General features: G+C 41.1%; 1 protein-coding gene across 10 annotated transcripts in view; it reads left to right on the forward strand.

The window, feature by feature from the left end:
• The window catches only part of gramd1bb (GRAM domain containing 1Bb), a 130,148-nt gene that overhangs the window by 88,819 nt on the left and 16,186 nt on the right, over window positions 1-25,143 (forward strand). For 5 of the 10 annotated variants that reach the window (XM_058387379.1, XM_058387383.1, XM_058387385.1 and 2 more), the window contains 3 exons: window positions 9,992-10,205; window positions 11,836-11,856; window positions 19,408-19,428. In XM_058387379.1, coding sequence (XP_058243362.1) covers window positions 9,992-10,205; window positions 11,836-11,856; window positions 19,408-19,428 — 256 coding nt within the window. Of the gene's footprint in view, window positions 1-5,439; window positions 5,592-9,991; window positions 10,206-11,835; window positions 11,857-19,407; window positions 19,429-23,164; window positions 24,839-25,143 lie in introns of those variants that run through there. The other 5 variants (XM_058387380.1, XM_058387389.1, XM_058387388.1 and 2 more) reach the window with 3 other exon arrangements.

Here is a 25,143-nt window from a genome sequence, read left to right on the forward strand (position 1 = left end):
TGAACTAAAGCGACTGGACTTCAGTGTGGACTTCGGTCTCAGCTCTGTGTGGCTTTGCACAGTCATGATGATGAATGCAGTTTCGTTGTGTGTCGCCGCTGATCGACGATCTTGGCTGACCCTGAGGGGGTGCATGCCGAGGCCAAATCCCATCAGGACACGTTGAAATGGAGTAGAAGGGATAGAAGGATGGAGAAAAGCTGAACCGGAAGCGTAACGTTGGCAGTAGAGACGGAGGGATGGATTGAGGGGAAATGCAGAGGGGAGGGTTTGTTCCGCTCTGTCCAGCAGGAGGGTGGAGAATAAACGGACGGTTGGCATAAGGACGGGCATAAGGGGTTGGCTGCGCTCCCGTATCCCGGCTCCCGGCTCCCTCTGGGCACTCATACAGCATTCACACTGCCTGAGGCAGGGATTTCACTACACACACACACACACACACACACAAATTGAATATTTAAACTCCTCCTTGTTTACCAGCATATTGTAGTTTAATTGTCACTCCAGTGAACTGTGTATGTGTGCATACGTGTGTGTGTGTGTGTAGGAGATGTCAAAACATATTCACAAGTAACTCTTCACTAGAAAGCATGTGACATTTTTAGACATGAAATATAATGACGCTTATACTTCATTTATCGATTCATTCACCTCCGGTACCTTTTTTTATTTACTACTAGTAGTAGAAGAAGTGTTAGGATTAGTAGTGGTTGTAGTTGACGTAGCAGTAGTGTTAGTAGTTATAGTAGTAGTGGAAGTAGTAGTTGTGGTGTTAGTAGTACTTGAGGTAGGAGTAGTGTTTGTAGTAGCAGTAGTAGTGGAAGTAGAAATAATGTTAGTAGTATCAGTAGTTGAAGTAGGAGTAGTGTTAGTAGTATAGTAGTAGTGGTGTTAGTAGTAGTAGTAGTTGAAGTAGAAGTAGTGTTAGTAGTATAGTAGTAGTGGTGTTAGTAGTAGTAGTAGTTGAAGTAGAAGTAGTGTTAGTAGTATAGTAGTAGTGGTGTTAGTAGTAGTAGTAGTTGAAGTAGAAGTAGTGTTAGCAGTATAGTAGTAGTGGTGTTAGTAGTAGTAGTAGTAGTAGTTGAAGTAGAAGTAGTGTTAGTAGTATAGTAGTAGTGGTGTTAGTAGTAGTAGTAGTAGTAGTAGTTGAAGTAGAAGTAGTGTTAGTAGTATAGTAGTAGTGGTGTTAGTAGTAGTAGTAGTAGTAATAGAGATGATGTTAGTATTAGAACACAGTTTTGTACTAGAACACATATGAAATCTACCATATAAATAAAGTGTATTATTTATTTATTCATATACAGGAACATTTTTTATTAGAAGTGTTAAAAGTCGTAGGACTCGTGTTGATATTAGTAATAGTATTAGTTAGTAGTATTAGTATTTGTAGTAGTAGTAGTGAAGTGGTTAATGTGTTGTACTATTGATTGGTCGTGAGTTTGAATCCCAGGTCCACCAAGCTGCCACTGCTGAGCCCCTGAGCAAGGCCCTTAACCTTCAATTGCTCTAGTCCCTCTAGATAAGGATGTCTGCCAAATGCCATAAATGTTAATGTAGTAGTAGAATGGAAAGATAGGGCCCCTGAGCAAGGCCCTTAATCTTCATTTGCTCAGATGTAAGTCCCTCTGGATAAGGGTGCCTGCCAATTGCCATAAATGTTAATGTAGTAGTAGAGATTGGAAAGATAAGGACCCTTGAGCAAGGCCCTTAACCTTCAATTGTTAAGTTGTAAAAAATGTTAGTCTCTGTGCCAAATGCTATAAATGTTAATGTATTAGAATGGGCAGTGTTAGCAGAAATAGCTGAAGTATTTAGTAATGGTAGTAGAAGTAGCTGCTGCTGCTGTAGTGTTAATATTAGTAGTAGTATAGTATTAGTAGTACTAGTTAGTTAGTAGTTTATAGTAGTGTTACAATCTACAGCGTTTATTCCCTAGCGGAGCTTCAACAGCTGGGTGGACTTTGAGCTGGAAAATGAGTCAATGAATAAAGAAGCTTTTGTTTTTAAGTGAATCCTGATCATCATCACGATTATTCCAGCTTCCTGGAACTTTTTTTGTGCTATTACATGGCATTGTAACTATGCTAGCAGTGACTTCCTGTGACTCCTGCGCTACAGTCAAACACCACACACTCATCTCACACAGGATTAATGAAAATCCATCACCAACCAACACATTATCACCAAAATCCTTAAGCAAACAGATCAGTATAAACATACTTAATGTGTTTGAGTGTGTTTTCCTTTAAATAGTCACAGTGTGTTTGTGTGTGTGTGTGTGTGTGTGTGTGTGTGTGAAAGAGATTTCATTCTGCTCTATTGCTATTGTGATGTCAGACTGGCTGTCTGTTCTCTCAGCCTGTGCAGGATGACGTTGTGATGTTTGTGAAATCTGTGCATGAGCATGCGTGTGTGTGTGTGTGTGTGTGTGCGTGTGTGTGCGTGTGTTCGCTCTCACCACCTCCTCTCTCGACTTGTCCTATCATTCAGAACTACAGCTCAGTGTGTGTGTGTGTGTGTGTGTGTGTGTGTGTGTGTGTGTATGTGTGTGAGGGACAGCCTGTGTTACCATGGATACAGCATAGCCACCGTAACACTGCCTTGCTGTAACATTGCGTACTTCCAATTCATTCCCAAGCCTGGTTGTCATGGCAATATGGTAAACAACCTCAAAGACGAAGTATCTTACAATCAGCGGATGGGAAGGGAAACCTGGAACAAGGCCACAGTAACTCACCACACACACACACACACATTTGAATTTCTATTCTAGAACATCTCTAGATCAACTATAACAGATAGAGTGAGATGTTAGTCACTCTAATGTCATGGTAGTAGATATAAATGTATAGATCTGCACTAACAGCGCTGTGAATCTGTATGACTGGCTAAACAGAGAGTGTGTTGAATCTGCCCTTTGATTTATCTGTTGGTTTAATGAAATTGCTCGTTGAAGGCAGAGCAGCAAAGACATCCCAAAGCCTAAATCACACTGAGGGACGAGTTGGGTTTGAGGGATTGCTGGGTGATAGGCTGAGGTGATAACTTATAGACTGCATGGTGTGTGTGTGTGTGTGGGTGTGTGTGTGTGGGTGTGTGTGTGTGTGGGTGTGTGTGTGAATTTGTGGAATAGTCTTTTCACCAAGAACCCACCAATATTATTATACCACTACCTCTCCATTCTCAGAGATTGAAATTCTCATATCAGTGATCAATACACATTAATGGCGTGTCCCGGACTGTACCATTTATCTGGCATCCTCAAAACAAACAACTGACAGCTTTTTCATTCCAGAAACCATTCCACTTCTAGAAATTTCTTCGTCATTCACTAACTGTGTTTTCTCAGGTGTGTTTCTAGCTGTGACTAAACTAAATCTAGTTGTCAGCAACTTTTAGATTTCAGTTTCAGGTCAGAGAGCTTCAGGGTTTCTTGGTGCATTTTTTTTATTAATAATGTCATGAGAGGAAGGAGGCTGGTGACAGAATGGCTGTTTATGGCTCCTATAACAAGTGAAAATGGGTCAACTGACTGATAAATAAACTACTGAGTGAATGGATGGATGAACAGACGAGTATCTGAGGAGATAGACATGGGTCTGGGTGGATAGATGGATGGACATGGTTGAACAAATGAACATATTTGAGGACAGCTATGTAGAAGGGAGATGTCAGATTTGTGTAAAGAAGGATTGTTCAGTGAATGGATGGGGGATAGATGGATATAAAGATGGACCAATGGTTGGATGGTAGGATGGATGGATGGATAAATGGCTTGACAGAATGGATGGATGTATGGATGATTGAATAAATATATGAATGAATGGATGGATGGATAAATTATTGTGTATATGAATGGATGGATAGTTGGATGGAGGAATGGATGGATGGATGGATAGATTATTGTGTATATGAATGGATGGATAAATGGATGGATGGATGGCTTGATGGTAGGATAAATGTATAGATGGAAGGAAGGATCTCTTGAAAGATGATTGAATAAATGTATCAAAAGACAGCTAAATGGATGGATGGATGGACAGATAAATAGATGGATGGCTTGATAGATGGCTGGATGGGTGGATAGTTGGATGGCTTGACAGATGGATGGATCATTGGATGGATGGATGGATGGATGGATGGATGGATGGATGGATAAATGGCTTGACGGAATGGGTGGATGCATGGATAATTTAATAAAAATATGAATGGATGGATGGATGGATAAATTATTGTGTATATGAATGGATGGATAGGTGGATGGAGGAATGAATGAATGGATGGATGGATGGATGGATGGATGGATGGATAGTTGGATGGCTTGGCAGATGGTTGGATCATTGGATGGATGGATGGATGGATAAATGGTTTGACGGAATGGGTGGATGCATGGATAATTTAATAAATATATGAATGGATGGATGGATGGATGGATGGATGGATGAATGGATAAATTATTGTGTATATGAATGGATGGATAGGTGGATAGAGGAATGAATGGATGGATGGGTGGATGGATGGATAAATTATTGTGTATATGAATGGATGGATAGGTGGATAGAGGAATGAATGGATGGATGGGTGGATGGATGGATAAATTATTGTGTATATGAATGGATGGATAGGTGGATGGAGGAATGAATGAATGAATGGTTGAACTAGAAGAACAAATGCATTACTAAAATCACGAGAGAGAAAAAACAGAGGGAACTGGTGAAGGAAGGACTGTTTATACTCCATGTTTTTTCTGTAAAATGTGTTCATTAAAATATAATTGCTGTGATATAAGTGGAATAAAACACTTGAGGACATGTCGTTACTGGATAATACTCAGATGGAGGGAGATTCACTCTGCTGCAGTATTTTCCCCTCTCATTACCCGGGTGTTGATTATTTTCATTCAGCAGCATGATTTTTATTCCCCGCTTGAAGTTCCAGCTGAAATGTCGTTAGAAAACCTCTTACTCTGTAGCACGTTACTGTAAATCCCACACAGAAAATGAATCGCCCACTTTCATTAATTAAAGTGCTAGTGTGTGTGTGTGTGTTTAGATTGTTGGTTGGCTGTAGACTGTAAAGTGAACTGAAAGTGAATGATGTCAGACCAGCTCCTTTCATCAACTTTAAATTATTAACAAGCCAGCAGGCACTTTTGCGCCAGCCAGATCTCCCTCTTTTTCTCCCTCATCCTCTCTTTGTCTTCGTCCTCTCCGTGCTTTCGCTTTTCGGTCCTCGTCCTAAGAGCACGTACTGCACCAGCGAGGGTCCGTCTCTCTCCTTTACGCACCATTTCTCTCCCACACACACATGCACACGACATACACAGACACACAAGTGCACGCGGAGATGCAGAGCGATAGAGAGAGGGAGGCAGAGAGACGAGAGCGAGAGAGCAGCCATTACCATGAGGACTGGTAGAGAGACTCCGGCACTAATGCAGCGGCGCTGAGAGCTTTTCTTTGACACCTCCGTCTTCCTGTTGTGGAATGCTTCCTCTCTCTTTCGTCCTCTCCTCCTGTTTTCCGTCAGGCAGCCACTCCTTCTTGCTAAGAGATGGCGAGCACAACAGCGCCGTGATACATGGCGGCCAGGTTAGTGTGGAACGAGGGAGTGAGGCTGAGTGTTGTTTTGATGCATCGAAATGATGTGTGTGTGTGTGTGTGTGTGTGTGATATGAGTGAAAGATAGGAAATGGTGCTTGGTTATTTTCGTGCTTAGATCTTGGCACCAATAGTGTGTGTGTGTGTGTGTGTGTGTGTTTGGGGATAAGTATGTGCCACACCCATGCTGCACTTTGGAATAATGAAGACACAACCCACATTTGGATCCACTGTTTTTTGTGTTCATTGCCCCTCCCACAGAAAACAGCTAGGGTCTTCTGCAGTGTGTGTGTGTGTGTGTGTGTGTGTATTTGTTTACTTGGTATTAGTTTGATATAGTGTCAGTATAATGACTCAGTAATGAATCAGTAAACAGACAGATCTGTGTATTGTGGAGGATGCAGTTGTGTTGGAGATGATACACGGATGCATACATAATAGGGATTTGCTTGATGTTCGTGCATAAATAATGAGGATTCGCCTGATGTTGATTGATATATAATGAGGATTTGCCCTTTCATGCAGGTGTCTTATATGTACAGACAGCCTCATACACAAAGCTTTTGTGTATACATTGTTTATATAGCCATACAATGTGTGTGTGTATGTGCTATTGTTTGTGTGTGTGTGTGTGAGAGAGAGAGACAGAGAGAGAGAGAGAGAGAGAGAGACCCTGGCAGATGGTCATGGTTCAGGAGCCAAAACTGCAGAGACAAGAAAGTTTGGAAGTTCCAAGCAGCATCTAATAGATAAGGTTATAAAGAGATGCTGTTTGGCTTGAGTGCTGCAGGTGTAGAAGTTGGATGGATGGGTGGATGGATGGATGGGTGGATGGATGGATGGATGGATGGATGGATGAATCGATGGATGGATTTATGGATTTATGGATGGATAGATGGACCATTGCATAGATAGTGGGATAGATTGATGGTCGTAGCTGTAGGATGGGTGGATGGATGGATAGATGGATAGATGGATGGATGGATGGATGGATGGATGGATAGATGGATGGATGGATGGAATCATAGGTGCATGAGTAGGATGGCCACAGATGAATGTATTGTTTGCCAGATGGAATGTTTGATCTGTGGTTGTGCAAACGGATGAATGGATTGATGGATGGATAGATGGACCATTGCATAGATAGTGGGATAGATTGATGGCCGAGGCTGTAGGATGGGTGGATGGATGAATGGATGGATGGATGGACGGACAGATGGATGGATAGATGGATGATAGATAGACATGTATGATGTATAGAGTCATGTATTGAGAAGATCTGTATGCTCCTCAGTTGTTGCTCTGATGCTTCCCCACAGCTTTAAGAGCCCCTCATTTGCTCTCTGTACGACCCACCGACCCAGACCCACACTTGCTATCATTTCTTTGTGTGTGTGTGTGTGTGTGTGTGTGTTCTCTGTGCTTATCCCTGTCTTGCACTCTTCAGCTGAAACTCTACTAAACCCACCAATTCTGCTGTCTGTTACCATAGAAACACCCTCACTTTTCAACTACAGCATACTACTATGTGTGTGTGTATGTGTGTGTGTGTTGTACATTTTGTGGCTTTATGGTGTAATCTTTATTGTGTAGCTCGTCTCCACACTCTGCAGGTCTAAGCCTCTTTCAGATTAGACGTATTTCTTTACAGCTGTAGGAAACTGTAATAGAAGCAGGCGTGTAAGTAGGTGGTCTCAGTGTCATGCTTTATGTAGTTAATATTTATCACCTTCCTCAATATGAGCTGTCCTACAGTCCATGGGTGACAGATGCTACAGGGACAAACGTGTGTGTGTGTGTATGTGAGAGAGAGAGAGAGAGAGAGATCTATCCCTGCTCCAGACAGACCTCATGTAGCAAGAATATCAATGCGCTCTGTTCTGTCTCTCACTATTACACATGCTTACAAAACAGAGAGTTCACAGCTCTTCACACACACACACACACACACACACATCCTTCCAGCTGTTGTAGTATTGTGTATGTAAACTACTTTCTATTATTACTGTTATTAAGTTTCATTTCAGTCATTATCACACTTCTTTATTTTTTATGTCATTTCATGAGTATAATTTAAACCATTTTTGTGATTGATTTCCATCACTGTAACAAAAATAAAAAGAAATCAGTATGTCCATGCTTCAAGGACTGCTGGACAACAACCGTTCTAGATTATCACATTTTATTTTATTCTGTTGCTTCAGAAATATTGGCACCCTTAGGTTTACCACAACAGAGTAACTTCAGTGTCATTGATAAATAACAGTGCTATTTTATGTCTTAGAAAGAATGACCTTCTATAAAAAAGTCGACATGAAGGAGCTGGTGGAGTTACTGATGATTGGCACACACACACCCACACACACACACACACACACACACACACTATATTGCCAAACGTTTTGGGAAACCCCTCCAAAATCATTGAATTCAGGTGTTGTTTTTCAGGGGTTGATCTCGGCCCCTTAGTTCCAGTGAAAGGAACTCTTAATGCTTCAGCTTCATACCAAGACATTTTGGACAATTTCATGCTCCCAACTTTGTGGGAACAGTTTGGGGATGACCCCTTCCTGTTCCAACATGACTGCAGACCAGTGCACAAAGCAAGGTCCATAAATACATGGATGAGTGAGTTTGGTGTGGAGGAACTTCACAGAGTCCTGACCTCAACCTGATAGAACACCTTTAGGATGAATTATAGCGGAGACTGAGAGCCAGACCTTCTCGTCCAACATCAGTGCCTGACCTCACAAATACACTTCTAGAGGAATGGTCAAAAATTCCCATAATCACACTCCTAAACCTTGTGGAAAGCCTTCCCAGAAAAGTTGAAGCTGTTATAGCTGTAAAGGGCGGGACAACTCCATATTACATTCATGTGCATGTAAAGGCAGACGTCCCAAAACTTTTGGCAATCTAGTGTATGAACAACACAGTCAGTGTGTTCCTGTCTGTGAGCTGGTGAAATACTAGAGAGGTTTAGCGGGCATGTGATTCACTGGATGTGATGTAAGCAGTTACATAAGGTGTACTGAGTGGCTGATTCAGCTCTGAATGAAACTCAAGAAGGTGTTTACCATCTGTTGTGTTTGGGAGGGTTAGAATGAGCAACAGGGTTACAAAGCAGGCATGTGTGTGTGTGTGTGTATGTGTGTGTGTACACATATGTAGTGCGAATGAGGAGCCCAGAATGGAACTCTCTTAACATTATTTTAATGCTGTAGAGTGCATTACTCTACTTAGGATAAAATTATTGAATGTATCGTTTTGCATTATAATAAGAACAAAAATGCTCATTTTTCATACATGACTGATCTGTTAAAACTTTGCCACTAACTTTTTTGAGCAGACACCGATCAGGCATACAGTAACATTATGACCACCTGCCTAATATCGTGTCCCCCTTTTGCTGCCAAAACAGCCCTGACCCGTCCTGCACTCTGTATTCTGACACCTTTCTATCAGAACCAGCATTAACTTCTTCACCAATTTGAGCAACAGAAGCTTGTCTGTTGGATCGGATCACACGGTCCAGCCTTCTCTCCCCACGTGCATCAATGAGCCTTGGCCACCCATGACCCTGTCGCCGGTTCACCACTGTTCCTTCCTTGGACCACTTTTGATAGATACTGACCACTGCAGACCGGGAACACCCCACAAGAGCTGCAGTTTTGGAGATGTTCTGATCCAGTCGTCTATCCATCACAATTTGGCCCTTCGTCAAACTCGCTCAAATCCTTACGCTTGTCCATTTTTCCTGCTTCTAACACATCAACTTTGAGGACAAAATGTTCACTTGCTGCCTAATATATCCCACCCACTAACAGGTGCCATGATGAGGAGATCATCAGTGTTATTCACTTCACCGGTCAGTGCTCAGAACGTTATGCCTGATCAGTATATATACCATATACATTAAGTGTATGGTGTGATGCAGTGCATAAATGTAGATAATGTGTGGGAAATTTGTTAACATCAAGAATTTTTGTTTAGTTTCGTTTTTGTTGTTGTTGTTTAAATCTAGTATAGATTACAATCCTGTGATTTGGATTAGGGCTGGATCTAATATCAGGGCTGCTGTAGTAATCCACACCACTGTGATATAAATCAACTTTTTTTCCCCACAAAGCAAACCTATGAGCTTTGAAAACTTCCTTTATGTGTTTAGCTTCATTAAATTCAGACACCAGACATGACTTGGTTAATCAGCTACATTTAGGGACAGGAGTGACGACCCTTATCCTGAACCACTTACAGAGTAAAAGGGAATGATCTCTTTATGTCATTAGAGCTTAATATACTGTAGTGTTACAAAATACAGAACATTTGTGAAGAGTGTGTTCTGATGATTTCTCTCTCTCTCTCGCTCTGTTCTTCCTCTCTCTCTGCAGCACTGCCAGTAACTCAACCCGGAGCAGTCCCGCTTGCTCTCCGGTGTTGCGGAAGCGCTGTCGCTCGCCCACGGTGCCGAGCCTGGAGGGAGAGAACATGGTGGAGAAGGGCTCTGAACACTCCGACACCTCCAAGTCGCCCTCTACCCCAGAGCAGCTGGTCACTCGGACATACTCGGCTCAGTCCACGCGCAGCGGCTCTAAAAACTCCAAGGTGAGGAGGTGTGCTTGTGCAGACAGATCACATAGATCCTCTCTTCCAGAGGAGTGTAGAAGCTCCATCTATATAAATATCTAATAAATGAAGAAGAAAAAAACATGTCTATGTACCTGCACATAGACATGTTTTTTTTTTTGTCCACTCTTAGTTTTTCTTTTCATCCATTCATTCATTTATTATTATTGTGTACAGTGTCAACACACCCCAGACACCTGACCCTTCTGTGTGCCTTAACCTATTAGCCCTGCACTTATTATCCTTATTACCCATAATCCACTTTCTGCCCTTTATCTCCAGCGTAAAGTGAAAACACTTCTGTCCTGAAAGTGTACCCATGTCCGAAAACCTTCATCCATAAGTTCCAAAGTTGTTTATCTGTGAATAATAATAATAATAATAATAATAATAACAATAATAATAATAATATCATCAGAATGCTGGCTTCCACATTACATTACAGAACTGAATTTACTCACCCTGGTCATCTGTGTCCAGCTGAACTGAAATGATATTCTGTACTACTTCAGTTCTGAATATTTGACCGTTTGAACCTGATAATATGCAAGCAGAGTGCAGGACCAATACGGCTACTGATTGCATGGGACTAGCAGGTGAAGCAATCAGCTCGAGTGGTGTCTTCTAATCAGAGTCATATAAAATCTCACCCACTGACCCAGTTACAGTCTGGACTTCCAGAAGAAAATAATACTGCTTTTAATGTTAGCATAATGCCAGATAAGCTTAACAATATAGCAATAATGTGAAAGAATTTTAAAGTGTAAATAGAGAGAGATGGACAAAATGATTGGGGGCTGATTGGGGGCTGATTGGATGGATGGATGGACGGATGGATGGGATGGATGGAGTGAAGGCTGGATAAATGTATAGAAGGAGAGATCATTTGATGTATTGAAAGCTGGCTAGATGGATGGATGGATGGAGGGAGGGAGGGAGGGAAGGCTGAATAAATGAATAGAAGGAAAGATAATTGGTTGTATGGAAAGCTGGCTAAATGAATGGTTGTGTTAATATGGATGGGTGGATGGATGGATGGATGGATGGATGGATGCTAGCTAAAAAGATAAATAGGTGGATGGATGGATGGAATGGAAGTCTGGATAACTGTATAGAAGGAGAGATAATTGGCTGTATGGAAGGCTGGCTAAATGAATAGATGAGTAAAGATGGCTGAAGGGATGAATTGCTGGGTAAAAAGATAAAAAGGTAGATAGACAAATGGATGGATGGATGGTTTGAAGACTATGTAATTGGATTAACAGGTGTGTGGATGGATAAATAAACAGACAGAGAAGAGCATGATTGGATAGATGGATGGGTTAATGGATGGAGGGAGAGAGGGGAAACCTGTGTGGAAGGATGGATGTTAAGTGCCATAAACTAATCCTGTCATCTTCTATGCTTAACTTTCTTTTAAGCTTTAGTTCTTCTTTTTTTCTTTATCTTTATTTCCTTTGCCTCCTTATTCAGTGTCAGGCTTTGACGGTCAAATCTCTGTGATATAACAGTGACTCTTTGCTTTCTCTTGCACTTTGTCTTGTTGTCATTCTGTTTTTCTGTTGCATTTTTTTCTGATTTCTTTCTTCTCCTCCTCGCTGCATGCTAGTCTCACAAGCGACTGTCCAAAGTAAGCATTTCTCTTTTCCATTGTTTGTTTATGTGTGCTTCATTATACGCTTGTGTGGATGCATACAAATGGCTGCTAGTTAAATTTGTTGCATTACAGCACACACACACACACACACACATACACTGTATGTCTATGTGAATGTGTATTCTGTGTTTTATGTGTGTGTGTGTGTGTGTGTGTGTGTATACTGCATTTCTGTCATTGTATTCATATAATAAATTCCCCCTTAAGATTACAATTTCTGGGTTGAGGTCAGGACTGTGAAGTTCCTCCACACCAAACTGTCTTTATGGACCTTGCTTTGTGCACTGGTGTGCAGTCATGTTGGAACAGGAAGGGGTCATCCCCAAAGTTGTGAGAATGAAATTATCCAAAATGTCTTGGTATGAAACTGAAGCATTAAGAGTTCCTTTCACTGGAACTAAGGGCCCGAGATCAACCCCTGAAAAACAGCATAAAAATGTTTTTGAGCCTACAAAGATCAGCTTTCTGATCCATTCGAGCTACAGTATGTACTGTGAATCCCTGTGTATGTTGTTGCTATAGAAACAATTACATATTTAGAGCCAGTGCATTAACATAAACATCTGAATCGAATTGCAATCAGCAGAGCTGCTGTTCAAGAAAGTTAATCAACCCTTTCTGACCAAATTAATGGAGACTTCAGCAGCGCTGTGGTATAAACGCAGGTTGTTCAGTCGTGGGCGGGCTTTTCCTTAGTGTAGCGTTTTCTCAGCGTTCAGTACAACACAGATGCTTCTGAAGCGCAGTGCGGTTCTCTTCAGCGGATTTCCACCATCACATCAACACACACAGAGTTTCCACCCACCTCCAGCTCCAGCCTTCCAGCTCAGCATAACACACATTCGCTTCATACCTCTCTTTCATTCTTAATCATTTCTACCTAGCCTGTTTGCGCTGGCTCTCTCTCTTTACACTCCCTTCTTTAAGTGCTGCGTACATCATGTTCCATGCTGTATGTGTTCGTAAATCACGCCTGTCACTGTCACTGCTTTTAACAGCCACTCTTTCTCTTTTCTGCTGTCTGTTTGCTTCATCCTGTCTTCACATCACCTTCGCAGTATGACAGACTAAACCTCATCAAAGTAAGCATGGCTTTTTCAATCATTTCAGTTCATTTCCATACGCCACTGTCTTACAGTAGATCCGAACAGTGAGGAAATTCGAGTTTATTAGTGCCGCAAGTTTGTTCGAGGAGGCTGACCTGAAACATGCCAAGAGAATTAGCCAGGCTGGAACGTGAAGAAGTAGAAAATTATAACCTGAACTCATACACTAGGGTTTGAACACTGTAACACTGATATCTGTATTTATTGAACTCTTCAAATAGTCTTTTTATGTTCATGTAGATTCAAACATGAAGTCTACATGGCCTAAACAGTCGTTTATCGTTTTATTATCTGACTACGCACACAGAAACACTGTAAAACACCAGATTTAGGAATGAAAGCACTGTCTCTGACCCTTCCTCAACCTCCACTAAATCATTCAAGTTAATGATGTACATTTTGTAATGGATTTAGTTATAGTGGTACCTCGGTGTTCGAACTTAATTCGTTCCAAAAGTCTGGTCGAATACCGATTTGGCTGAAAAGCGAATTATTTGTTCCCATAGGACATCATGTAAAACGAATGAATCTGTTTCAACTCGATAGTTTGATCTCACTTCAGAACTTTCCTCTTGGCAACACTGATGCCTGATTTCCCCTTTTTTGGAAACATGGCTACTGAAATTATACCACAAAAGACAGCGTGGAGTTATAACACAAGCACTCACAGATGATGCTTTCAGAACAGATGATCTGTGTAAACTGCTTCATCTCTATTGTCTACACCAGGGCGTCACTAGGACATCTTTAGGGGGGCTTTAGTCCCCCTAACATTTCTACTCAGGCCCCCTAAATATTCTGCGATTCTCCATAAACTGTACACAAATTCGTGATCGCCTCAGTCCCCTTTACGTTAAGAGACTTTGGCTCCTCCCCGTCTTTCAGCACGTTCTTCAATCCGCAGACCGCGGTGGATCAGAGGACAAGTGTGTGTGTGTGTGTGATCAGGAAGACTTGGTATTTGGCTTGTTCAGTACTTAAATGTTGTACACATCTATGCAATAAAGTGGAATGCTGCAATTCGTTTACCATCCTACCATGTTAGCCAAACCTTTATTTTATTTTATTTTATTTTATTTTATTTTATTTTATTTTATTTTATTTTATTTTATTTTATTTTATTTTTGTTTTATTTTATTTTATTTTATTTTATTTTATTTTATTTTATTTTATTTTATTTTATTTTATTTTATTTTATTATTTATTTAGTTTTTACTATTATACCCTCATTGGGGACTGAGCCCCCCTTAAATGAAAATCCTAGAATCACCCCTGGAGTGCGGTCACCATAGTTCTTTTCAGGTCGGGACGAACACAGAAATTTTTTTTCGAAAATTGTGTCAAAAATACAGTTCACGTTAACATTCATTGGAATTTTGTTCAGAATGTTGATATTTGTTGCAATCCTGTATGAACCAAGAACCGGCGTTCCTGACGGTCGAGTCGTACACCGGAAATATTTTCGTACACCGAGGTCAATTCAAAAATACAAATCGAATACCGAAAATTTGAACACAGGGGTGATCGAGGACCGTGGTTCCACTGTAGTCCCATTAGTTACATGACATATCTTAACTACCATGACCCTGACCAGGTGTTTTTTTTCTATTAAAGATGAATTAAATACGTTACACAAAGCCACACATTCCTGTTAACAAACCCAGACGTTATTTTTCTCTCTGAGGTTTGTATCTTTCTGCACGCTTTATCCCCTCCTCCTGTATGATCCCAGTCCTGATACACACCTCTAGTCTCAACCAGATGCCTTGTGAATCTTTCTGACAAAAAAAAAAAAAACCCGGAAAAAATAGGAACCTTCCTCCTACTCGTATCTATATTTGTATCTGTTTAGAAAAGATGATCTGTACATTCTGAATAATGTATTCATGTTTCGGTCAGTATTGTACTCGAAACCATAATCTATACTGTAATTAGGAAGCTGTACAAAACTGTCACATCATTCACAAGACACAAAAAGGACAACAGTTTGTGTCCCAAATGACGCGCTACACACTGTGCACTTACACTCACTCTTCCATCTAGTGTGTGAAGTTCCAGAAGTGTCTTAAATGTCACACTAACACTTTTCCTAAACGAACCCATTTGATGGCCGACATCAAACACACGTAACACAAAGCCGCTAACTTCAGAGTATAAATATTGAGAATTTTTAAAATGTTATTAAATAAATCACACAGTCTGAGCTAAAGACATTTCTAAAACAGCGCCATCAGAGTGTAGTCGGCCATTTTGAATTTTTTGTCTAATCCAGCGTTAGCGCCTGGTAGCCCCGCCCCCTTCCTCTATGCTGCGAGTGATGAGTGCAACACCGCTAACTTTAGAGTGTGAATATTGAATTTTTAAAATGTTAATAAATAAATCATACAGTGTGAGCTAACTTAATAGACATTTCTAAGATGAGCTAACCATCGGAGTGTCGTCGACCATTTTGAATTTTTTGTCTAATCCAGCGTTAGCTCCTGGTAGCCCCGCCCCCTTCTTCCATGCTGCGAGTGTTGAGTGCAACACCTCTAACTTTAGAGTGTGAATATTGAGAATTTTTAAAATGATAATAAATAATTCACACATAATTCACCAACTTAAAAGACATTTCTAAGACGTCCATCTTGACCATCAGAGTGTCATCTCTGACAGTGTTTTTTTTCTAATCCAGCGTTAGCTCCTCGTAGCCCCGCCCCCTTTCTCTATGTAAGAAAAGCTGCATGAAGTGTCCAACATTCAGCACTTATTAAATGGCTTAAAAAGTATCTGTAATTATTTGTAAAGTTTAGAAGTATAGTATCGTCTCAAATGAAACACTAAATTTTTGTTTTTACTAATCCCAAATATATGCTGTTTCCCAGTCAATTGCACAAATCAGTGTGCCGCTAACGTAATTGTTAACGTAACTCCTGGTAGCTCTGCCCCTGGTAGCCCCTTCCCTCCTGGTAGCTCCACCCCCTATATAAGAAAAGCTGCGAGTGTTGAGTGCATGATGTGTCCAACATTCAATACTTTATTTTTCAGTTTACTAAGTACATGAAGGTGCTTCTTGTTGGAATATGCGATTTGGGACGCAGCTAATAAGTACACAGTCTCGTGTCATTCCTTTTCGGCTGAATCTCATTCCTGTTTTTAGTTAAGGAATCTCTTTTAAAAACGTAGAGAAAATCAGTGTTCAGCTCTACAGGACCCTGAACACCAGTCTAGCTTCCTTTGCTCAGTGTGTCGCTGTGTCTCTCATAAACATATGCACACTCACATTGTCTCTCTCTGCATCAAATAGCAGGTTTGCTTCCAATCTCTCTCTCTCTCTCTCTCTCTCTCTCTCTCTCTGTATCTCACCTCGTTTCCACTGACACGCTGCCAGAGCTCCTGTCAGAGGAAACCAGCCCACGCTTCCATCACTTCAGGATCCAAACCATTACACAGTGAGACATTAGACTGGGATCCAGTACTTTAATCCTCAGGAGTTTACTTTGTTCTTTAAAGTTTAATTTCCGGGGTTTCTTTCCTTCCAGTGTCAGAAGTCAGGAGCGTTATTATTATTATTACAGCTGGGTCGTATGATAATGTGAATTTCAGCACTGTGAGTTTTGTCAAAACTTTTAGTTTCGATTCACTACACAACTTTTAGCATGTGTGATGAAAATTGAGGTTGTTGCCATGGTAACAGCATGACACAGCTTCAATGTTCTTGATGTCTCTGGTTATGGGTTCTAGACAAGCAGCTTTCTTTCCGTCTCTTTCTCTCTCTCTTTCCCTCTCTCTCTCATTTTCAATCTCTCTCTCTCTCTCCCTCTATTTCTCTTTGTCTCCATTGCCCTCTTTTTCTCTCTCTTTTCCCCTTTCTCTCTTTCTCTTCCCCCTCTCTCCCTTTCCCACTCTCTTTCTTCCCCCTCCCTCTCTTTCTCTTTCCCCCTCTCTCCCTCTCTCTCTCTCTTTCTCGCTCTCTTTCTTTCCCTCTCTCTCTCTTTCTCCTTCCCGCTCTCTCCCTTTCCCTCTCTCTTTCTTTCCCTCTCTCTCCCTCTTTCTCTTTCCCCCTCTCTCCCTTTCCCGCTCTCTTTCTCTTTCCCTCTCTCTCTCTCTCTCTCCCTCTATTTCTCTTTGTCTCAGTTGCTCTCTTTTTCTCTCTCTCTTTTCCCCTTTCTCTCTCTCTTCCCCCTCTCTCCCTTTCCCACTCTCTTTCTTACCCCCTCCCTCTCTTTCTCTTTCCCCCTCTCTCCCTTTCCTGCTCTCTTTCTCTTTCCCTATCTCTCTGTCTCTCTTCCCCATCTTTTTCCTACTCTCTCTCTCTTTCCCTCTCTCTCCCTTTCTCTCTCTTATTTTCACTCTCTCTCTTTCCCTCTTTCTCTTTCTATCTCTCACTCTCTCTCCTTTTCCTCTCTCTCTCTCTCTCTCTCTCTCAGCCAAATTACTCTGCAAGATGACTTTGTGTGTGTGTGTGTGTGTGTGTGGAAAAGAATCTAGGACAAGACACAAGCTAAATAAAAAAGTATGACCTACTCCTGTGCTACTGTATGTATTGATGTATACACACTGATACTCAAATGTTTAGTACACATGCATATTCTCCTCATCTTCTCATTCTCCTCATTGTTTCATTCTCTTTATTCTCCTCATCGTCTCATTCTCTTCATCTTACTCTCCTCATTCTCCGCATCAACTCCTCATTCATCTCCTCATTCTCCTTATCTCCGCATCTTCTCATTCTTCTCATCATTTAATTCTCTTCATCATCTCATTTTGTATTATCTTCATCTTCTCATTCTCCTCATCTCCTCATTCCCATCATCTTCTCACTTCTTCATTATCTTCATTTTCTCACTCATCTCCTCATTCTCCTTATCTCCTCATCTCCACATTCCCCTCATCTTCACATTCTCCTCATTGTCCTCATCTCCTCATCTCCACATTCTCCTCATTGTCCTCATCTCCACATGTGATTCTCCTCATCTCCACATTCTCCTCATCTCCACATTCTCCTCATCTCCACATTTTCCTCATCTCTACATTCTCCTCATCTCCACATCTTCTTCTCCTCATCTCTACATTCTCCACATCTCCATATCTCCTCATCTCCACATCTTATTCTCCTCATCTCCACATTCTCGTCATCTCTACATTCTCATCTCCTCATCTCCGTATCTCCTCATCTCCACATTTTATTCTCCTCATCTCCACATTCTCCTCATCTCTACATCTAATTCTCCTCATCTCCACATTCTCTTCATCTCCACATCTTATTCTCCTCACCTCTACATTGTCCTCACCTCTACATTCTCCACATTCGCGTCATTCTCCTCATCTCCACATTCTCCTCATCTCCACATCTCCTTATCTCAACATCTTATTCTCCTCATCTCAACATCTTATTCTCCTCATCTCCACATTCTCCTCCTCTCCTCATCTCCTTATCTCCACATCTCCTCATCTCCATATCTTATTCTCCTCATCTCCACATTCTCCTCATCTCCACATCTCCTTATCTCAACATCTTATTCTCCTCATCTCAACATCTTATTCTCCTCATCTCCACATTCTCCTCCTCTCCTCATCTCCTTATCTCCACATCTCCTCATCTCCATATCTTATTCTCCTCATCTCCACATTCTCCTCATCTCCACGTTCTCCTCATCTCCACATTCCGCAATTTTTCTTCATCTCCTTATCTGCTCATTTTCCTCATCTTCTCATGCTACCTCATTTTCATCTCCTCCTTCTCCTAATATACATCCACTTAAATGTAAGATTTATGGAAGATGTCTGATGTCTCCAGTGTTACCCATGGTGCTTTCCAGTTTTATCAGTAGCATGAGGAGTATGAGGAGATAACAGGAACTACATGTTTCATGGACACACATTATACTTAACTACAAACTTATCACCAAAAAAATGATAATAAAACTATTATTATTGTTATAGGAAAATATTCATCTTCAGGGTGATGACAGAAGCTCTGCTTTGCGTAGAGCCGCATCACACCAACCTGTCTTTGATTAATTTCCTCCATGCCCCATGTGTTTTATTTCTTCATTAAGACACTGTATGTCCACTTGTGTGTTTAGTTCCATTCTTAATGTGCTGATGGACGCAGCTGGGTTTCTGAGGGTCAGCAGAAATATACACACTGTGTTACAGAGGTTCTTTTCATATAGCGCTGATGTTATGGCACCCTCTAGTGGCATTATCACTACTGTGGGGAAAGTGTGTGTGTGTGTGTGTGTGTGTGTTTGTCTGAGAGAGAGAGAGAGAGAGAGAGAGAGAGAGAGATGTTTGTAAATGGGAACTCGGAAAGAAAAAAACTGTTGTATGACTTTACAGTGCTGAACTTTAGACTGTGTGTGTGTGTGTGTGTGTGCTTTTTATAGAAGCTGCGTCACTCTCACACTTGTTTTTCTCTCTGTCTCTTTCACAGAAAAGTCAGAGCTGGTACAATGTAAGTAATAATTTTCGTTTTTCAAGGGTGTGTGTGTGTGTGTGTGTGTGTGTGATGTTTGTGTGTGTGCACACCTCGGGTTTTCTCTTAACATTGACAAAGTGATAGCATAATGTTTTTTGGTACTCCCACATTTACAGCAGTGTTGTGGAATTCTCAGAATTTAATAATTAACCATAGAAATGGACTCAGAGTGTTTGTGTGTGTGTGTTTTTGTATGTTTGTGTGTATGTGCGTTTGCACGTGTGTGTGTATATTTCCGTGTGTGTGTTAGTGCCTGTGAGTGTGTGTGTGTGTATATGTGAATTTGCATGTGTATGAGTGGCTGTGAGTGTGTGTGTGTCTGTGAATGTTTGTGTTGCCGGTGAGTGTGAGTGTGTATTTCCGTGTGTGTGTGATTGTCTGTGAGTGTGTGTGTGAGTGCCTGTGAGTGTGTGTGTCACTTTATTCGTGTGTGTGCATGTTTGTGTATTGCTGGTGTGTGTGTGTGTATATATGTGTGTTTTCAGTATATATGAGCCACATGCCACTAGGTGGAGCTGCTGTACTGTACTGCAGATCTTCATGCACCTTCACGTGTTCTGGTTTTATTTCCTCTAATCCTCCTCTCCCTCTTTCCTCTTTCTCCTGGTAACATTTAGCTTTCAGGTTACTTTAACTGACTAATTATTTAACACTTAATTAACATGAACAGACCGTGACACCGTTACTATGAATGTTGCTGTTCTTTCGCCTGCTCCCTGTTCAGGGACGCCACAGTGGATCATTTGGGTCACATGTATCGATTTGGCACAGTTTTTCACCGGATGCCCTTCCTGACGCAGCCCTCCCATTTAACCCAGGCTTGGGACCAGCACTGAGAGTTAATACTTCAGTGGCTGTGTTAGCTTCCAGCAATGATCCTACCTCTAGATTTTACACTTTAAGCAGTGACCATACAGTTAACCAGTAAAATTCAGCCTCCATGTTCAGCTTTTGTTAGCACCAAGCTAGCAGCTAGCTTATGAGTGACATGTATATGCTTCAGTTTTATAGAAGTTCTACGTCTCTGTGTTGATTAGTCTTAAATAAATATTTGCATGTACAGTGTAACCGATTTAAAGTTAGAGTTGGTCAGAGCAGAATGTAGCATTAATACAGTGTTACCTCACTGTTAGCATTGCTTATGTTAGGCTAATGCTACTTATAACATTTCTTAATGTTACTTAATGCAGTAAATGATGTCACATACAGTATATTGACAAACGTTTTGGGACACCCCTCCAAATAATTGAATTCAGGTGTTGTTTTTCAGGGGTTGATCTCGGCCCCTTAGTTCCAGTGAAAGCAACTCTTAATGCTTCAGCTTCATACCAAGACATTTTGGACAATTTCATGCTCCCAACGGATGACCCCTTCCTGTTCCAACATGACTGCACACCAATGCACAAAGCAAGGTCCATAAAGACATGGATGAGTGAGTTTGGTGTGGAGGAACTTCACAGAGTCCTGACCTCAACCTGATAGAACACCTTTGAGATGATTTAGAGCAGAGACTGTGAGCCAGGTCAAAACTGGGACATCTGCCTTTACATGCACACATGAATGTAATATGGAGTCGGTCCACCCTTTACAGCTATAACAGCTTCAACTCTTCTGGGAAGGCTTTCCACAAGGTTTAGGAGTGTGTTTATGGGAATTTTTGACCATTCCTCTAGAAGCGCATTTGTGAGGTCAGGCACTGATGTTGGATGAGAAGGTCTGGCTCACAGTCTCCACTCTAATTCATCCCAAAGGTGTTCTATCAGGTTGAGGTCAGGACTCTGTGAAGTTCCTCCACACCAAACTCACTCATCCATGTCTTTATGGACCTTGCTTTGTGCACTGGTGTGCAGTCATGTTGGAACAGGATGGGGTCATCCCCAAATGTCCAAAATGTCTTCAAATGCTGAAGCATTAAGAGTTTATTTGGAGGGGTGTCCCAAAACTTTTGGCAATATGGTGTAAGTGAACTATATGGTGTAAAGTGTTAGATTGTGTGTGTGTGTGTGTGTGTGTGTGAGATTGTGGGCGATGATGATCTCCCATGGCACTGAGTGTTTCTGTGATTACAGCTCAACCGTCCACAAATGAGTTCTGAGCCCACAACCATGAAACCACCAGCTGCTGTGATGTTTATCATTTCTAAAAGCTGCGTTGAGAAAAAATTCATATAGAAGCATGACCTAGTTAACAGTAGGCGTGGCTTAGGACCATTGCACCTCACAGCGTTTTTAAAGATGGATTATACTTCATTTTAACTCTGCTGATGTGTAGGCAAGATGGCTGCCGTGTGTATCCTGTGATTTGCAGTGTATCTTGTGGATGTCCTGTCATACCTGTGGGGTGTCCACAACTGACTAAGAAACTCACCTGCTGTACTAGACTGTTAGTGATTACTAACACTGTTATGTTTAGTATTTGACCTTATAGTCTGTATATCTACCGAAATTCTATTTTGCGTCTTCTGGATTTACTAGATTTTGAAGCTATGCTCTATTTTCTGATTTAAGACGCAGTTCATGACAACAGTCACGACGACGGCGGAAAAATCAGCAGAGATTATCAGACTTTATGACAACAATGTGCAGGTTCACCTAAACATTTGGACATACAGGGATGTTTTGGCTCTGAGGCCTTTAATTCTCCAGATGTGCATAAAATACACAGGAGATGGTGTGAACAATGACGCAAAGAAAATACAACAGATCAGTAGACCTAGTGACTGTCTGTTAGATTGTTTTGCCACTCATATGTATTATTATATACATATATTATTATACTCAAAGTATTATTTTGCTAGCAACCTAGACAATACGCCATGTGTTCTTATTCAGATAGATAGATAGATAGATAGATAGATAGATAGATAGATAGATAGATAGATAGACAGACAGACAGACAAATAGATAGATAGATAGATAGATAGATAGATAGATAGATAGATAGATAGATAGATAGATAGATAGATAGATAGATACACACATAGATAGATAGATAAATAGATAGATAGATAGATAGATAGATAGATAGATAGATAGATAGATAGATAGATAGATAGATAGATAGATAGACAAGCAGACAGACAGACATACAGATACATACACACACACACAGATAGATAGATAGATAGATAGATAGATAGATAGATAGATAGATAGATAGATAGACAGACAGACAGACAGACAGATAGATAGACAAGCAGACAGACAGACATACAGATACAGACAGACAGACAGACAGATAGATAGATAGATAGGTAGGTAGGTAGGTAGGTAGATAGATAGATAGATAGATAGATAGATAGATAGATAGATAGATAGACAGACAGACAGACATACAGATACATACACACACACACACACATAGATAGATAGATAGATAGATAGATAGATAGATAGATAGATAGATAGATAGATAGATAGATAGATAGATAGATAGACAGGCAGACAGATACATACACACACACATAGATAGATAGATAGATAGATAGATAGATAGATAGATAGATAGATAGATAGATAGATAGATAGATAGACAGACAGACAGACAGACAGGTAGGTAGGTAGGTAGGTAGGTAGATAGATAGATAGATAGATAGATAGATAGATAGATAGATAGATAGATAGACAGACAGACAGACAGACAGACAGACAGACAGACAGACAGGTAGGTAGGTAGGTAGGTAGGTAGGTAGGTAGATAGATAGATAGATAGATAGATAGATAGATAGATAGATAGATAGATAGATAGATAGATAGATAGATAGATAGATAGACAGGCAGACAGACAGACAGATACATACACACACACATAGATAGATAGATAGGTAGACAGGCAGACAGATACATACACACACACATAGATAGATAGATAGATAGATAGATAGATAGATAGATAGATAGATAGATAGATAGATAGATAGATAGATAGATAGATAGATAGATAGATAGATAGATAGATAGGCAGACAGATACATACACACACACATAGATAGATAGATAGATAGATAGATAGATAGATAGATAGATAGATAGATAGATAGATAGATAGACAAATGTGTGCACACGGATGTGAGTCAGACAGATGACTTTATTGGAGTGTCATGCTGGCTGCTCCTGGTACCAGCCACGGAGAGCTCTTTTTGTTTGTCCTTACAGTTAATGAGTAACTAACTTTACACATTTGTCTCCCAACACGACACAAACTCAAACTGCGGACACTCCCACACAGAGCATCACCTCAAAGATAAACCCGGACTTGCCGAGGAATCCTTAATATTCGCTTCATACGAGTTTAGTTTTGAATGAGCTGTGTTTTATCTGAAGAGACACTCGAGCAGCTCAGTGGAATGACCATCACAGGAATTTTATCAACTCCAGAGAAGACTTCTCATTCTTCTCATCCATTGCGCTAAACCCGAGAGCTACGACTGTTTGCAAAGAGAGACGAAAGAGACAAAAAGATTTGAATTTCTCCTGTCGGGTTTTGCTTTGCATACTGGGACTCATTCATGCTGGGAATACCAGAGGTCACATGACTCATTATCGGTTATCTTCGGCTTCCAACCTGAGAGAGTGTGGACATAGAATTTGAAGCTGGTGTGAAGAAGCAGGTGTAGAAATCGAGATCAGAACACGGCCGGAGCATTTCTGAGCTTTGTAGGAATTCGCAGCTGCTGAATGCGGTAGAACGTGTTTCCTTCTTGGAGAACCAGCAGTATCAGTATCGGGTGCTTTTGAAGGCCGTACGAGAGCTGAGCAGTCCCCCAACCTGAATTTGCAGAAGATTACTCTGTAACTCGAGACAGGAGACAAAGAGAAAATAGACCAGACTTGAAAGAAGAACTATAAAGGGTTTCCGCCAAGTCAAGGAGGAGATGAATGAGAGTTGGTGCTTCAGGGCACTCACACGCTCACCCAGCGAGAAGAAAAACAAACAAGCATAATAACAGATCTGTCTGCTGGGGTTACTGTAGGCCATTGGCCACCGATTATGTTAGTGTGTGTGTGACAAACACTGGAATCATGTGGCACTAGTCAGCACAGACTAGTACACTTGCACACAGAGGAGGATCCTCCAGAGCAGACTGTAAGATCAGGTAGCTCTCAGCTCTCCTCTCTATACACTCCACACTCTACTTGGACTAATCAGAAGGCTGGCTAGCATTTTGAACCTGCGTCCTGAAAGATATCTTGACCTGCTTTAGTGGTGCTTGAAGGTTATGATGGAAGGTTCTCAGAGGGACTGGGAAATTTTGCTGGAGCTGGAGGAAACTCTTGGCAGGTTGCTGTTTCATGGCTCAGATTTGGCATACAGCCTGCCATGGAGCTCCACGGAAACTCAGTCAGAGGAGGAAGACGAGGATGAAGAAGACGAGGACATCCCAGCTGTGAGTTGCCAAATTGTTGAGGTTTGGCGTAAAGGTGTAGAAGGTGGAGAGGGATTTTTACAGAAGGGTCACTATTATGTGTGATTTTAATTGAAAGGGTTTGGGTGATGGAATGGACAGTGGTGTTTTAATTGATGGTCAGTGTACCATGAGAGGTTTAGATGGAGGTGCTGTGCAGGATTTAGTTGGTGTGAAAAGGACACCATTAAGTACTGGTCATGTAGAGGAAAAGGTCACAGTGTGGCCACTTGTTTTATGGTCATAGTGTGGCCACTCCAAGCATGGAGTATAAAATCTTTGAGAAT

Source organism: Hemibagrus wyckioides, linkage group LG04 (genome assembly GCF_019097595.1).
Source record: "Hemibagrus wyckioides isolate EC202008001 linkage group LG04, SWU_Hwy_1.0, whole genome shotgun sequence".
Classification (NCBI taxonomy): Eukaryota; Metazoa; Chordata; class Actinopteri; order Siluriformes; family Bagridae; genus Hemibagrus; species Hemibagrus wyckioides.